The sequence below is a fragment of the Callorhinchus milii genome, unplaced genomic scaffold (assembly GCF_018977255.1).
Source record: "Callorhinchus milii isolate IMCB2004 unplaced genomic scaffold, IMCB_Cmil_1.0 Scaffold4, whole genome shotgun sequence".
Lineage (NCBI taxonomy): Eukaryota > Metazoa > Chordata > Chondrichthyes > Chimaeriformes > Callorhinchidae > Callorhinchus > Callorhinchus milii.
The window spans coordinates 68839873-68857089 of record NW_024704745.1 but is presented as its reverse complement, the minus strand read 5'-3'; the positions used below and the strand labels follow the sequence as shown (position 1 = coordinate 68857089).

At 39.2% G+C, this 17217-nt stretch overlaps 1 protein-coding gene across 3 annotated transcripts in view; it reads right to left on the bottom strand.

Annotated features, from left to right (window-relative positions):
* Nucleotides 1-17217, bottom strand: part of cdk8 (cyclin-dependent kinase 8) — a 63773-nt gene that overhangs the window by 35811 nt on the left and 10745 nt on the right. For all 3 annotated transcript variants that reach the window (XM_007900631.2, XM_007900634.2, XM_007900632.2), the window contains exon 3: nt 8285-8360. In XM_007900631.2, the coding sequence (XP_007898822.1) occupies nt 8285-8360 (76 nt within the window). The remainder of the gene's footprint in view (nt 1-8284; nt 8361-17217) is intronic.

Here is a 17217-nt window from a genome sequence, read left to right as displayed (position 1 = left end):
AATTTTCTGCTCCCACTACTTCCATGATTGTTCAAGAACCAGCTGCAATTTTCCCGAATGTGTTTGTCATCAGCCTGTTCACAGAGCAATTTTAGCAGGTTCAAAGTCAATAATGGAACAATGGTTAACGCAGCACAAATCAAGTATCAAATCTGGACCCTTCTTCATCTAGAATTCAACCCGTTATAACACATTTAGCTATATTCCAAATCAGTTTATAGTATTGCGCTGATCAGCCAGCTTGCTGTGTGCAAATTTACACAGGAAGAGCCACCAAAGTCTCCTTGTGCACTGTGCAGGAAGGACTGCTGACTTCACACAGGGAATATCAGTAGTGCTTCCTGCGCATAATGTGCATCTATGATTTCTTTGTGCGAAACACAGGAAATAAAGTCAGTCTGTAAAGTCAGTGTGGCTTCATCAATTTATAAAGTCTTATATAAAACACGCATCATGCAGGAAGTGACAACCTGGAAATGCTGACAAGCTGCTATTTGTGTGCACATCACATTATAACCCAAGGTCTGTGTTTATTGAAGCAAAACCCTGCATGAACAAGGTTGGGCTATATATGACTGATGCACCACATGGTGCAGTACACTCACATTCGTTAGAAGAACAAATATGAAAATTCTTAAACAAATGCAATATAGGAAATAATATACTTTCAAATAAGCATTCAACAACAACAATTTGCACTTATATAGCGTCCTCCACATAGGGTAGCATCTCAGAACGCTCAACAGTGGCAGAACCTGGGCGGGTGGCGGTGGGGGAGGCGGTTGTAAGTCCTCCCGACGTGAAAGACACATCCAAATGTAATTTTGTTGTTTTTCATGTAAGCATGGTCGAAGAGGAAGGTTTTCAGGAGGCACTTGAAAAAGGGTAGGGGACAAGCGGAGGGACCGAGGAAGAGAGTTCCAGAGTTTTGGGGCATAGTGGCTGAAAGCGTGACCTCCGATGGTAGGGCGGAGGGTGCGAGGGACAAGCAGGAGCCAGTCGAGCGGAGGCTCCTGGTGGTGGATTAGGGAGTGAGGAGGTCATTTATTTAAATATTTCAATAGTTTGAAATATTACTGCATTCATTTCTCTATAAGTAAATCCAACTTGAAGCTTGTTTTTGCACTTCAATTCAATTGAGACAGTGAATATGACAGAATCGATCAGCAGCCATTACGATTGATCACTGCTTGACAGAATAAAATAAATCTACACTTAGAAGAATATGGGCTAATGAGGGACAGCCAGCACGGATTTGTTAAAGGCAAACAAATGTCTAGCAAATCTAACAAATGTCTTGTCTAATATGTCTTGTCTAACAAATCCAATAGAATTTTTCGATGATGTAACGGAGAGGGTGGATAAAGGTAGTGCAGTTAATGTAGTTTATATGGACTTTCAAAAGGCATTTGACAAAGTGCCACACAAAAGACTTGTAAGAAAGATAGAAGCCCATGGTATAAAAGGGGCAGTGGCAGCGTGGATCCAGAACTGGCTGGGAGACAGAAAGCAGAGAGTTGTGGTGAACGGCTGCCTTTCTGACTGGAGGGAAGTGTACAGTGGCATCCCCCAGGGATCGGTATTAGGACCACTGCTCTTCTTAATTTACACAAATCTGGACTTGGGTATTATTATTATTATTATTTATAAATAGGGGCATAAAGTACAAGAGTCAGGAGGTTACGATTAACCTATATAAAACCCTGGTTATGTCTCAGTTAGAATACTGCGCCCAGTTCTGGGCACCACACTATAGGAAGGATGTTAAGGCATTGGAAAGGGCTCAGAGGAGATTTACGAGGATGGTACCAGGAATGAGGGACCTTGATTATGAGGAAAGGCTAGAGAGGCTGGGATTATTCTCATTGGAGCAGAGAAGGTTACGAGGAGACCTAATAGAGGTCTTCAAAATCATGAAGGGATTTGATAGGTTAGAAAGGGAAAAACTGTTTCCACTGGTGGGTGTGTCGGTGACTCGAGGTCACAGATTAAAAATAGTATCTAAAAGAAGCCGAGGGGAGGTGAGAAGAAATTTTTTCACGCAGCGAATTGTTCGAATCTGGAACGCATTGCCTGAAAGGGTGGTGAAGGCTGATTCGATAACTACTTTTAAAAACGCGATGGACAGGTATTTGAGGAGGAAGGGTTTGCAGGGTTATGGGGAAAGGGCTGGGGAGTGGGACTGATATTAATTGCTCTATTCAAAGAGCCGGCACAAACTCGATGGGCCGAATGGTCTCTTTTTGTGCTGTACAATTCTATGATTCTATGAAGACAAATCAGTCAAAAGACTGAAATATTAAGCAGGTTCAAAGTTTGCAAGTAGAATTGATATATTCAAACTCAATTGTCAAATAAAGTTCAAACATCAAAGCAAGCTGTAGATAATACAATATAATTTATATTTACATTGTGCCTATCACTTTGAAGGGCTTTTCAAAGCGCTTCGCACTGCTGTGGCTAGGAAACCAAGCTGGAGGGTGGGAACTCAAAGAGGATGGAGAGTGGAGAGATGAAGGAAAGCATGATTGAAGAGATAAATCTCAATATTTACTGGGTCAATACAAAATGCTCCAGAAGCAGCCTTATCAACTGGAATTAATGAGAAACATCACTGATTTAGCACACATCTCTACAATAAAAAGTTGTTTCAGCACAAAATGAGATTCTCAGCACAAGCAATTTGATTTTTATAAACTAAGTAGTCACCTTCACACCACAACAATGCTCAGTAAGACATTTAAAGGTCACTTGCTAGTGTTCATTCATAAACATTTTTTAAACTGCTTTTGTTTTAAGTGGAATAGATACAGTACTATTATGGCAAATGTCTCACCTTAGTTCAAGATCATAACCTGTAAAACGAAGCTTCCGCAACATGACTAAGTACGGTATTAACGCATACAAATGTGTTTAAACAGCTCTTTACTTGACATTATACAAGACCTGTATTAACTTTGGACTCAATATAACATGTCTAAAATAAACCTAGTGGTCAATTCTCTTGTCTAGTCAATCATGGAGCTCATATTCCTATCCAGCATTGGAACTTTTCCACAAGAGAAATAAGCAATGTCAGTCTTATAGTATCCTATGGCAGCATTCAAAATTAGGTCCTACAGATAAGTCTAAAATTCTACCACAACAGTTAAAGATTCATTGAAGCAAAGGTTTGGGGGCAGGGGGAGAGGATAAAATAAAGGCATGTGCGTGGGCAACACCTATCTTTTTTGTCAGTTGGGAGTCTGACACATGCAAAAACAATCATCAAATCTTCAGGTCTGGCTACATGTTCTTCTTTGCTTGTTCTGGAGAGTGTAATCTCATCCCTGAACTTGCACAAACATACACATATACGCCTTGTCTATACCCAGACAACACAAGTGCAAGTTGGCAATTAGATATTAGGGCCCACTAAAGTGTGGACCAGGGTACTAGAATGTAGACATCTAAAATGCTCACCTCATCAGTATGGTGCTTTCCACTACTTGTTTACCTAACCCAACTCATTTGGGTATTGATAAGCAGTTATCTATAAGAATTCTATCCCCATTAATGGGTCTAAAATACCAAGTCCTATTAATGAGCCAGGAAGCCTGGACAATCCTGTTGACATGTACTATCCCTCTGCAATCCGTCACTCCCTTCAACAAACATCTCATCATTAACAACTTCATCCTGGATAAACACATCAAGATCAACTTGGACCCACCAAAATCTGTCTGTCCCCCAGTGCCCCTCCCTCTTATTGGGTCCTCCCCTCCCAAATACACTTCTCATTGCTCAAACAGTAGCAGTGGTAGCAAGGTGATCATCTCCTAAACTTCACTTGATCTATCTCCTTACTCCTCCAGCACCTTTTCTTTAGAGCACATCACTGTACAAACCCTTCACTGTCCAGCGCCTTGGAATGTCCACCTGATGTGAAAGGCACTATACAAATGTAATTTGTTGTTGTTTATTATCCTTCTATTTTTTCTTTCAAGGCTATCATCTCAAAAATCACCCGGCATCTTCTTCACCAACATCTCCTCTTTCCTCTCCGAATGTGTTAACTTTTCCTGCCCCATCATCTCCAATTACATCCCCACCTCCCCTCCATCTTGTATGTAAACTCCCGACCCACAACAATCAACCATGCCGCCCCTCTGTCTTGTCATCACTCATGGTCTCAATGACTCCGACCCCACCACCACTGATAAGACCATCAATAAATAAAATACAACACAGGGGAGATTGATATTCAAACTAGAACTTAAAATAAGCAGGTTCTGTTTCACCATCCTCACACACTTATTTTACTCCCACAAATGCACTGACATTGAATCTGCCAACACAAATGCTTACTTACAAATTTCTCACAAAATATTTGAAAAATTGCAATCAGGGTCAAAAAAAGTCACTGATACAGGTAAATAAAAAGGCAGGATTTTGTATTAAACTGCCTAAGATTATAAGGTAATCCTCCATCCATAGGCTGCAGATCATCCAGAACTCTGCAGCCTATTTACTCTCCCGCACCAGCTCTGTGACCCTATCACCCCCATTTTCGCCCAACTCCACTGGCTTCCCATCACACAGAGGATACAGTTCAAGATGCTGGTCCTCACCTTCAAAGCCCTCCATGGTCTTGCTCCCCACTACCTCTGCAACATCCTAATCCCTACCATCCTGATCACTCCTCCACTCAGTGGGCTCTGGCCTGCTTCACGTTCCCCGCCTTGCTCGCCCCTCTATTGGCGGACGGGCCTTCTGCCACTCTACCCGCTGGAACTCCATCCTGCAGTCCCTCTGCCTCGCCCCCCCCTTGCCTCCTTCAAGACCCATCTCAAGATCTTGCTCTTCGACCGTGCTTTTTGATCTCCCTGTTTCCCGCCCTGCCCTCCACACTCCCCAAAACTGTCTGTCCAGCACCTTGGGACATCCTCCCAAAGTGAAAGACACTATACAAATGTAATTTTGTTGTTGGTGTTGTTGTTAGATCTTAGAAATTCCCTTTTGGCAAAAACATCTACACACAATTATTTTGATAGTTTGCTGAATGACAACTGGTGCTGCTCAGCTTGTACAGATGCTACTTGTACAGATTTCAACAAGACTTTAAAAAGATATCTTTATTTGAAGAAAGATACATTTCATATTAATATTTTTTAAATGAGAGGAACTGTTACACATTTTCCAAGTTTTTCACACCCCAAGCAGTCTGATCATGTGATTAGTGTTATGAATTGGAGAAAAGTGTCACATTATTCAATGCTGCAAGCAATGCAATTTTATACTGCAAGGCCGCATTCCTATTTGTAAAGACTTTACATCCTTCAGAGATAGCTAACAGGCATATATACATCATCTTTTTCTAATTAAAAATCTACATGACAGCTTCCCAATGTGATCAAAACTAAAAATCTGAAAAAGTGCAATGTCCCTGCCCTTTGTGAAGCAAGGTACCTTGCAAATTTATACGATATAACAAACTAACTGGAGTGGATTTATCAAGAAATCCTAATTGATGAATGTACTGTTCATATTGCTGAAGTTGAAGAAAAATCTCTTCCAGCAACAAAGCATTAGGAAACCTGACTTATTTATCAGGCTGCTGTGTATTAACATTTTAATTTGGGGGAATGACAATAAGAAAGGATATTACCATCATTTGAGGGAGTGATCTGTACAACCTAATGAATAAGGTAATCCAAACTGGAATAGGAAACATGATGAATAGGTGCCCATCAGCAAAAGGCAAACAAGGAAAAGGATTTTGTGTGCATTGACTTAAAAGTTTTAAAAATATCAATGGATATTTTAATATATATATAAATATAATATATATATATATTATATATATTATATATAATAGCTGTTAATGTGCTCCTCATCCCAATGTTAGCCTCCGATACAAGCCTTCATTACTTGAATGATATTCTGCTTAGGGTAGCTCCATCATTCAGTCAAGGGAAATCATTGGAACATTGAAACTCATGCTATATAAAAATCCCTATCCAAGGATTAATTCTCAATTATTTTTGATTCACAAAACGAACTATAGGCTGCAATAGCACAACAAAAGAAACAATCTGTCAGAATGAATTGCTGATTTCCAAAAATGAACTATTGTAGGAAAAAAAGGAAAGGTTAAAGAGCAAGATACAGTATGTGGAAGATAAACTACACTCAAAATCAGGAACTATGTCACAATAAAAAGATGAGCTGTGCTGCAAAATGACCAAGAACTGCAGTGGTTTAAAGGATTCTGAATGATTTCTGAGGGAAATCTTCAGATGAAAATCAAAAATAGCTTGATCAAAAGATCAAATAATATAGTGAAAAGACTCAAGTCTTAAGCTTATTATAATCATTTGAGGGAGTGATCTGTTCAAACTAATGAATAAGATTATCTAAACTGGAACATAACTATGATGAACATTTGTTTAAGTAGGTGAACAAGGCAAATATTTTGAATTAGAAGGTTGTGGATTCAAGCCTCATGTTGGGACTCTGAACTCACAGTCCCTTCTAATAAGCCAAGGTTTTAAGTGAGTTGCCCTCTATTATTGCTATGAGCATCATTTTGGAATCTGTAATCCAAACATTTTTGCTACTGTGTTAAAACACAATAAAGTTTTTTTTAAAGTTAGTTATATTTTGTTTCATTTGTTATAACCTTGCTGAAAAATAGAACCTGCTGCCAATTTCTTTTATAAGAGTGAGCACTTTGACAACTGAGTTTATGAACAGGTATTTCTAGGTTCAAATCCAAGGAAGGCCCAACATATGGACATAATCACAGAAATTCAACTGGCACTAAATGGGGTGAATGAAAGATGCCAAATAGTACCAAGCCCATGTACCAGCACCAGTTGGGCCAAGAAGACAAGAAAACAGAATGCTGTTTGCCTAACATGTGGGAAAGGCAAAGGATGAAGCACCATCACACATCTGACGCCACGGTGCGACATTTTGCCCTCTTCATAGACCGAGTTCAAAAATACCATTTTTGGCGTCTACAAAGGGCTTTTACTTGACTTTGAAAATGATGGAGCATCCAGGAATTGGCAAGTGCCAGGTTCACTATTTCACAATATTTAAGAAGAGGCTAAAAAAAGTCTTGGCCTTCTTTTAGGCTTTAAAAGAGAAGCCCGGGGTGGAGCTGGATAGGCTCGTATTGATATTTTCCTTTGTAAAGAGCCAGCCATTAACAGTGAATGAAGGAAAAAAATCACAGGAGTGTAAAGCTTAAGCAATCTTACATGATCCCTATTAATCAGCCTTTTTTTATATACTTGTATGTGTGTGTGTATAGATACACACACATACACATATACACACACAATAAATCAGAAGATTGTACAAGAATACTTTGTGCAACTAGCACAAATTAATGTGTTCCATTCTCTTATGAACATGGAGAGGTAATCAAGAGATGCGTTTTGAAAGTTATCCCAGCTAGTGTAAGCTCAATGTTGGCCATAACAAGCAAACAATACACAAAACTAAAGTTAAGCTTGATTGCTTCCTTATTGTGCCTACCAGACCTATCCATGCATTAAGCAATAATTCAGTATTGCACCTGGCCTTGCTTCCAACCTGACCTCAATCATGTCTGCTAATCTGCAAACTAAATTCAGTCTGATTTAGTCAGCTTTGCTGAAGAAAAGTCTGAAATGCAACCAGTCTTAGCACTGAATTACCTCCCAGCCTGAACCCACTCAGCACTACTTCTGGCTCCGTAGTTTTCATGATAAATTTAAAGTTGACAATTCATGGATAAGGACAATTAACAAACCTAAAATGACTGCAAAAGTGATCAGATTCTATTTGTGTTTATAGAAATGCCGTCAGTTGGTTTATCGGCTTTTGTCTCAGTAGTGGGTTTTCAGAGTGGATATTAACTGTTAATGTGTTCCTCATCCCTAATGAATAACAGTCAAAAAAGAGAATTAGTGTGTAATATTGCTAAAGCAGTCTTATATGATAAAAAACAAATGGTAATTATTAGGAAATTCTATGTTCAGTATATATTCCATAATGATACACAACACTTGTAGTTTATGGACCAATCATTTGTTTTAGCCAGAGAATAATTTCTGGCATTGGATTACAAATATTCACAAATATTCCACTATAAAATTGACCAACTTTTCTCTCATTTCCAAATTTAATAGAAACTGGCTGAATTGTTTAAGGCGATGTCTGACACCCCCCCACCCCACCCCCCCCCCCCCCCATGAAATGTAATTTGTATTACTGTTTTGTTTACAATGCAAAAACTAGGGTGTTTACTTACTGCTATTTCTCTGCAAGCTGACATAGAAATTCCAGTACCCTCTATTTGTTTTAAAGCGTAGTCTTTGTCATCTTTCCTATACAAGACAAAAAATTAAAACAGAATTGTTACAGAAAGGGGATTCTTAGTTGGCACGAATTCAATGCAAAGAAAACCCCTCAGACATTTCTTGTGGTGTATTTAAAGAAAACATTTTACCCATTTACAAAACTACGACTGCAGATGCTCACAAAGTAACACAGATAACTACAGTAATTTAGGTTTCTTAAAATTATCCTCAAAACCAGACAAAACTTCAGCCATATATTTCTGAAATTGAGTGCAATGTTAATACTTTCAACCAAAACTGTGGAAACAGTACACCAGGCAAATTCTAGGCTGCAAATAAAGTTACTTGTATGCAGTAACATAGAATACATTGATTTGTACATGTTTGGCCAAAACGATAGGTCTTGAATGTGGGGAGGGAAAGAGCAAGGCAGAGGGATTCAAGGGTGGAGTTCGAGAAGGTGGGTGCAGATTAAACAGGGGACATGAAATAGGCCAATGTTTTCTGTGTAAAGGGGACATTAAGGATGCAGGAGATTGCAGAGGTAGGCCATCAAAGTATTTGAAAGTGAAGATGAGGAACTTGAATTTCATCTGACTCCATAAGGAGTAATGAAACTGATCACGGATATGGTGATGGGCTGAGGACTTGACTGTGCAAGGGTATGAAGAGAAGCTGTTGGAGAAAACATAGAGAAGATAGTGGAATAGGCAACTGTGAAACTTGAACAGAGCAATGGAGGTGAAGCAGAGGAGATACAGTGGAAAAGAAAAGAGATTGACATAATCAAAGACAGCAGAGTGCAAGGAGGACAAGGAATCACAAAGGTGTAAAATAAACCATGCTGTCGATAATGCTCCCATTTGGGGGAGAAAGAAATTCCGCCCCTGGTACAATGCACATGCACTACATCTATAACTAAGGATTCTCAAAATGGAATATCAGTACTGAGACCTCAGTCCTACTGAGGTTAAGTGGACATGCAGTTATCCAGCATAACAGAGGTAATAGGTAAAGGGAATACAAAGAAAAAATACCAGGATAAGCACAGGTAAAGGTTTCAAAAGGCTTTAAACATTTTTTTTAATAGAATAATAATAAGAATGGTACTTGTACAGCTTTATTACAGTAATATATCTGTCAGTATGCATACTGAATATATGCAAAACATATCAGCCCAGAGACAGTTCGACTTCCCGAAGAGCAGTCTAAAAAAAATCTACTGTCAACCTAGAATTATGTTTGCCTACAAAATATAGCCAGTAAATTCTGTGAGGTGGCCTCCAGACAGGAATGGCACGATATGAAATGCAAAGATTATCATTATTTATTATTAAATTAAACTCTGCAGCAGCAATTGATTTCTTCAAATAGTAATTCCTGCATTTTGTTTAGGTTACAATACACAGGGAATCCAGGGAGTTGGCTCAATACCATAGATACGAAGTTAATAAAGGTGTGCGTTCCTTTAATAAGCTGCTGTTTATGTCGCTCAGAGAATCTAATTCGAATAGATTGAAGAGTTATGAAAAACAGTTGAATAATTTCATCCCCTGGTTCCTGTAACCATTTTGGTAAATAAGCTGAAAACATTGAGTGGAAGGAACACTTTACAATCATATTTAACAAAGGCATCCTCATCCTTGCATTTTTTTACCAATAACCACAGCAATGGTAGGAATACAGTAACAATTGCTGTCATTCAACATTGACTGTAATAACATTCCAACAGATATCTGTATGCCAAGATAACTATTTGACTTTCGGCAAATACAAAAGTGAACAGAATTTAGGACGTTTTAAGAAAAACAGCACTGTACTGCCATGGATGTTATTCAAACTAAAATTTATTTTGGAATATACAACAAGGCTTTATGAGGATCAACTGAGTATCTAACCTATAAATGTTATGTTCAAATCCATTAATTCCCTGGCACTTCCCTACCTCTCCGACCTCCTCATTCCCCAATCCAACACCCGGGGCCTCTGCTCAACTGGCACCGGCCTCCTTCCTGTCCTTGGCACCCTCCACTCCACCATTGGAGGTTGCTCTTTCACTATGCCCCAAACACTCTCCCTCAATCCCTCCGCCTTGCCCCCACTCTCCCCTTTTTCAAGTGCTGCCTGAAAACCTTCCTTTTCGACCTTGCTTACGGTCACGCCCTCCCCAGCTCGGAGTCAGGCTTCACCACTGTTAAGTGCTCTGAGATGCTACCCGGCGTGGAGGGCACCATATAAGTGTTGTTGTTGCCTTCACATTTGGGGATCTCCTTATGACTCTGTTCTCTTATGCCACTCCTCTGCTTTCTCCTCCACTCTGGTTTGCTGCACGTCCCATTCCCTCCCTGCAACATCAGTGGCCGAGCCTTCAAATTTTAAGCCCCTAACCTCTAGAACTCCCTTCCCCTCACCTTTCCCCATCTCTGTCTGTCTTTGTTCCACCTTAATCCTATGTTTTCGAACATGCCTATAATCTGTCATCTCCCCCTTCTCCCCTCCCGCTGCTCCTCTACCCTGCTTGGCATACAACCCGATCTTTGTAAAGCACTGAGTATGAACCGAGCTATATAAACATTAATTGCTGTTATATTTGACACTTAGTAACCATGAATTTGCTTAAATCTAAAAAGTTTCAAACTATTTTCTAATCCCATATAGCATAGGCACAAATTGGCAAAAGATAAGGTTAGAGACTCGATACTGTACATCAAGCACTGCTGGAATTTAACAGTCTAATACTGTAAATCTTACCATTGCTAACACTACTAAAGCCTTAGTTATTTCTAAGTTTCAAAAATTAGTTTGCATACCCCATAGCTGAACTTTCCAAACAACAATTTTCTTATTCATTCCCGTGATGATTTGAAGGCTAAAGAACAACATTCATATTGGAGCAGAGAAGGTTAAGAGGAGACTTAATAGAAGTTTTCAAAATGATGAGGGGATTCGATAGGGTGAAGAAGGAGAAACTATTTCCACTGGTGAGTGGGTCGGTAACCCAAGGACACCGATTTAAAATAGTTAAAAGAAGCAGAGGGGAGGTGAGGACAAATGTTTTCACACGGGTGGTTCGGATCTGGAATGCATTGCCTGAAAGGGTGGTGGAAGCCGATTCGATAACAGCTTTTAAGAGATAAGTAGATAATTATTTGGGGTGGATAAGTGCAAGGCTATGGGGAGAGAGCGGAGGAGTAGGATTGATTTGGATAACTTTTTTCAAAGAGCCGGCACAAACACGATGGGCCGAATGACCTCCTTCTGTGTTGTATAATTCTATGATTCTATAAAACAGACCATTCGGCCCAACTAGTTCATGCTCCACACAAGCCTCCACCCATCACTACAAATTGGTCCTTTCTATCCCTAAATGAAAATATTCAATTTTTCCTTGCTATCATGTCTGTTCACTGGGTAAGATGATAATCCATTTTCTACAGAAGTAAGCAGGGTATGTGTACAAACTGGCACCATTGTTCACTCTCCCTGAACACCAAGGAACAATCTGGAAAATAGCTGCGTTGATAGAAAATCCATGCACATGTGCCACAATTGAGAGATCTTATGCTCATTGGCTTGTAAAGGGTTAGTAGGGATCCTACCCTGTAACCCATCTGAACTGTCCAATAGATCAAAATATATTGGCAGCTATGTTAGCCAGGAGTCAGACATAATCTTCACACTCTCCAGAAGGTAATCTTACACTGTTCTGCTATAATCAAGTAGCTGTCAAAAATTAGTCAAGTGTTCTCATCTGCATACAATGGAGCATTGAAATAGACTTGGCTCAAATCAAAAGGTTTTAAAATACAATGAAGCTTTCAAATCTACCTTGCCCACGATCAAATAAAATGTTTTGAAATATCAGGGGTCCAATTCCAATATTTTCTAGTTTACTATTGCCTTTTGCAAGAAAAACAAGTGGTTCCTGAGCTTTGGTAAACAGCACATCACAATCACAGGATGAATTCTGAATTTGATCTGCCGTCTTCAAGAATTCTACACTTTGAATCAGCTTTTGGATTTTCATTTGGAGCTCTGATTGTCCTTAAGTCACTATGTTTATTCAACTGCTCAGTCAAAAATATTTTATTTTGTTTTCATTGGAAAAGGCCAAACGCATCAATTGTCTTCCGAAAGAAACTGGGAGACCAATGTGGAAGAGCATTTTGTTAATCTTCAAAGACGTTGTGAAAGACCTTTTTAATTCTAACATATTTTTGAGAGACAAAACCATTAAAAGCTTAACAAATTTACAAGAACAGAAATTTAAACCTCATCCCCAAACAGTCTTAATAAATACTGTGGGTATTATTGAAGCACATCAAAGGGAAAAGAAATGCAAAACTCCAATATCTCATTCATGTATTATAAACATTCAGCGAAAAGGGCTTGTATTCCAAAACGTGGAGCAGAACGTTTCTGAAAGTGTGAGAAAAGGTTTTGCCATATTTAACAAAATTATTTCAAATGAGAATGCAGTTTTCATCAATGCTCATTAACACGGCTAGTTTAACAGACTTCAATTGTGAAAGAGTGAGCAGATAAAGACATTCCTACACACACAAACACACACATTCTGTGGGTTTAGGAAAACCTGATGCGTATCAATCGGATACAAGCTCTAGGTACCATATTTTAGCTCAAATTAGATACTGAATCTTTATTAAGGAGCCATGTACATTAAAAATGCAGGGTGTGCAATATTTTACTATACTTACTGGCTAGACAACAACGATAAGTGAAACTACATTGGTTTATATATACGCATTCCATGAAAAAACTGAAGAGGGTGGGGAGAGGAAAGTTGACCAAAAGCATGGACAAACAGACCAGTCTTGGGGCATGCTTTGAAGGTAGAGAGGGAGAGGGGAAGTTAAATGAATACCAGAATGGAGTTCTAGAAAGCCTGGGAAGAATTTGGGTAATAGCTAAGTTTGGTGCAATTGAAGGTACATATGGTAGAGTCTTAGTTAAACTGAAGTTCAGCATTTAGATTGAGTTAACCTCCAAATACTTCTACAACTGCACACAAAGACCTCTTCTGTAAATTACCCAAATTCTCCTCATGAATCTAAACAGCAAATTTCCTTGCATGCATTTTGCAGTATTGAATCATGGCATTTAATCTATGCCATTTAATCACTGGTACAAACAAAATAGCTGACGTTTTATCCTTCTCAATTTAATGACTCGATGGTTTGCACTTAAATCACATTCATATATAAAAAAACTCCATGGGACCACAGCCCTGACTTCAATTCAGGATCAAAAGCACATACATCACTGAGATGAAGTCAGCAAAAACAATACTTATTAAGTATTAATAAGAGTATTAACAAACAACAAAATTCAAACATCTATTATATTTCTGCTAAAGCTAAGTTACAGTATTCTTCAGAATTCTACTCTGCTCTCAAAAACATTTTGACTATTACATCATTGCAGCATGTGCACCATTTTAATCTTTACAATGTTGTTAAAGTGCAAAACAGACAACAATAATTTCCACAATTTGCAGCAAACTAAGCTTATAAATTGCATAGCAGTCACTGAAACAATGGGAAGCCTAATTTTATAAACTTAAACCACTAGTTTAAAAACAATTAATATATATTATATAGAGCATCAGTGCCAAATAGCTTTGCCCTGACACTCTTTCTAATTTTGGACGTTAAATTTAAAAGAACATGAATAAGTGACTTGTATTAATGCAGAGGATACTTTTCTGATCTGCATCCAATGCATAACTTGGACATCCAGGTTCGATCCTCAGCTGTGCTTCCTACCTCACATTTAGTCCCTGACCAAGACGACTTTCCTTCACCACATTTCCCACCTCCGCCCTACCTCACACCAAATGCCACCGAAACTGCATCCACAGTTTTGTCACCTCTGGCCTTGATATCTCAAATGCACTTGTCACTGGTATCCTCAGTTGTATCCACAAGGTCCTATAATAGTTTTTAAAACTGCAAGTTAATACAACTTGCATTTGTATAGCACACTTCTCGAGATAGAGTCTCAGAGCGCTTAATAGTGGTAAAGCTGGACGCTGAGCCGGAGAGAGGAGAGAGGGTGGGGTAACCGTAGGAATGGTCGAAGAGGAATGTCTTCATATGTGAACTGAAGACGAACAAAGAGGAGGCAAGGCAGAGGGATTGAGGCAGAGTTCATAGTTTTGGTGATGTAGTGGCTGAAAAACATTCTAATGTAACCTCAATCAAGCATTCATTCAATCACTGAAGCCATTCCACATTCTTTTGAGTTCAACCTTCAAATATAATTGAATATGCAGTTGTTCAAATAATAAGAAAAAAAAGTTGATCACGGTCTCTTTAAGACACTTTCCATGGGCCGGAAGAAGCCCCCTGCCCCGCCCCAAACATTTGCACAAGTCTAGGTAAGTCCGTGTTCAATTGGTAGTGTGTTTTCAGTTTTTTCCTGATTGAACATTTCTTGATTTATTGTGTAAATCAAGAAATATTCAACAACAAAAATATAACATTTGTATAGTGCCTTTCAGGTAAGGAGGACGACCCAAGGCGCTGGACAGTCAGAGTATTCAATCAAGAACATTTATTTTGTTGACTGACCATAAAGTTGGCCACCACTGCTGTAAGAGTATGACACCACACAGAGATCCAGAAACATAGCCTGTGTATTTTGAGAGAAGATAATTCCAGAAACAAAACAAAATCAATATAAATGAGGAACCAACAGACAAAAATGAAGGTCCAAGCTTGTACGAAGTCCAATGAAGAATTGAACAGATTGCATGACCTCGGAATATAGAAATCAAACCACTGTACTGTGAAACAAAACCTATATATGATAATGTAACTTCTTTTTTTCTAAAAAAAAGACTGAACATACAAATGAATCATATACAAGTAGTACAGAAAAACAGGTGAAATTCTCAATGGATCAAAATTCAGGGCAGCTTGGGAGTACAGTAATGTCAAAGCACCCATCTTTAATTGACAGATCAAAACCAAAATCTTCACTAAAGTATGTATATAATTGGTTCAGTTTCAGGAAAAGTAGGATTCCGATTCATTGTTTAAACATTACACAGTACACCACTTGATCAGGTATCATAGTGCAGTATTGATACAACCTGTACTACCACCAACACTAAAATAATGAAAAAAGTAGATACATAAAAACATTGTGGAGTAAAACCCCTAAAATCATTTTGAGCCATATTTAAACTCACTCCCTACAATCACATGCACTACAAATATGTATTAAAAAAATGTCAGAATCTGTTACCATACCGCCCACAAGACTGAATGCAAATTCCAGTACAAGGTTTCAATCTTGTTCTCCGACATCTCTACAGCAAAGGTTCTTCCACTGCCAGCATAGTGACTGAAATGTATAATTGCTGTACTGATGAATGTTTTTTTNCACAATTTTTAAAAAATATATTATTTACCCAAGAGATAAACCAGGTTACATAGAACACAACACCATCCAAGCTCATGATCACACGGTTATATATCCAAGGCTTGCTATCAACCTTAATAATAAAATAGTAATCCTTGCATTTGATACAGTGCCTTTATCAGGAGAGCATCTCAGTGCTTCACAGGATTTATAATAAGGTGTATGACTGGGTATTTTGTAGGCTAATCTTCATTGGTATGCAGAAACGTAAACTGTTTCTGCTCAAGCTCCACACCTCCAATTGGTGAAAACATCACAGAATGGTTAGTGACGAGTGTCTGAACTGTGGGGAGAGCATAGTCCAAGAGAGCAGGTACCAAGTGGCTGAAACCCGCCAACCAATAAAGGACATAGCACGTAGAGTAACCCAGTGTCTATGGTTATGGGTGAAGGAGGTTGCAGAGATAAGGTGGGGCAGGACATGGAGGGATTTAAATGCAAGAAAGAGGATCTTGAACTTGATCCACTGGGGAATGGGGAGCCAGTAGAGCTGAGTAATGGTGGGGTCGATAGGCTAGTGGAGCCTAGTACGAGAGAGGACAATGAGCTGCTTTCTGGATAGTCTGCAGACTACACAAGGAAGAACTCAGAAGTCCAGCAAGCTGAGCATTGGTATAGTCGAGCCTGGAAGTAATAGTAATCGATAGTGTGTGTGTGTGTGTGTTTGTATGCAATCACACAATACTGAAGTTCCGCACCTGGCTCCACAAGATCACATCTATCATAATAATAATAATAATCCTTGCATTTGATATACCGCTTTTCACGTCGGGAGGACATCCCAAAGCGCTTCACAGAACACACTGTTAAGTGAATTGACTGTATATTTGTGGGCGAACGCAGCAGCCAATTGCGCACAGCAATGTCCCACAAACAGTCGTAGATTGAAAATGACCAATTTATTATTGTTTTTGGTTTTGGAGGGATAATTATTAGGCGTGTGGAGTAAGGAAACTTGCCCAAGGTTTCGCCCTGCCTGGAATTGAACTCAGGTCTCTCGCTTGCAAAGCGAGTGCTCTAACCACTGAGCTACAGGATTCCACAATCCAAGGTAAGAAGGTACTGAACAAAAGCCAAGCATGAGAACCCCAGTCTTGTCCATATTCAAACTGGAAAACATTTTAGCTCATCCAGGACCTGATGTCCACTAGACAATCGGTCAGAACAGGAGGGCTCCTCCTCAAGTTGAGGTGGAGGTAGAGAGACAGGGATGCAGGTCATTTAAATTTATGTTGAATTGAAACCCACGGCTATGGCTGATGTCGCCAAGCTGGACAGGTGGTGATAAGCGGACGAAGGATGGAGTTCTGAGGAACACTGCAAGTTCACTGTGAAATGTAGTGACTGTGTATTTGTAGCTGAACAGAGTAACCATTTACGCACAGCAATGTCCCACAATCGACCATGAAATGAATGACCATTTCCTCTTTTTGAA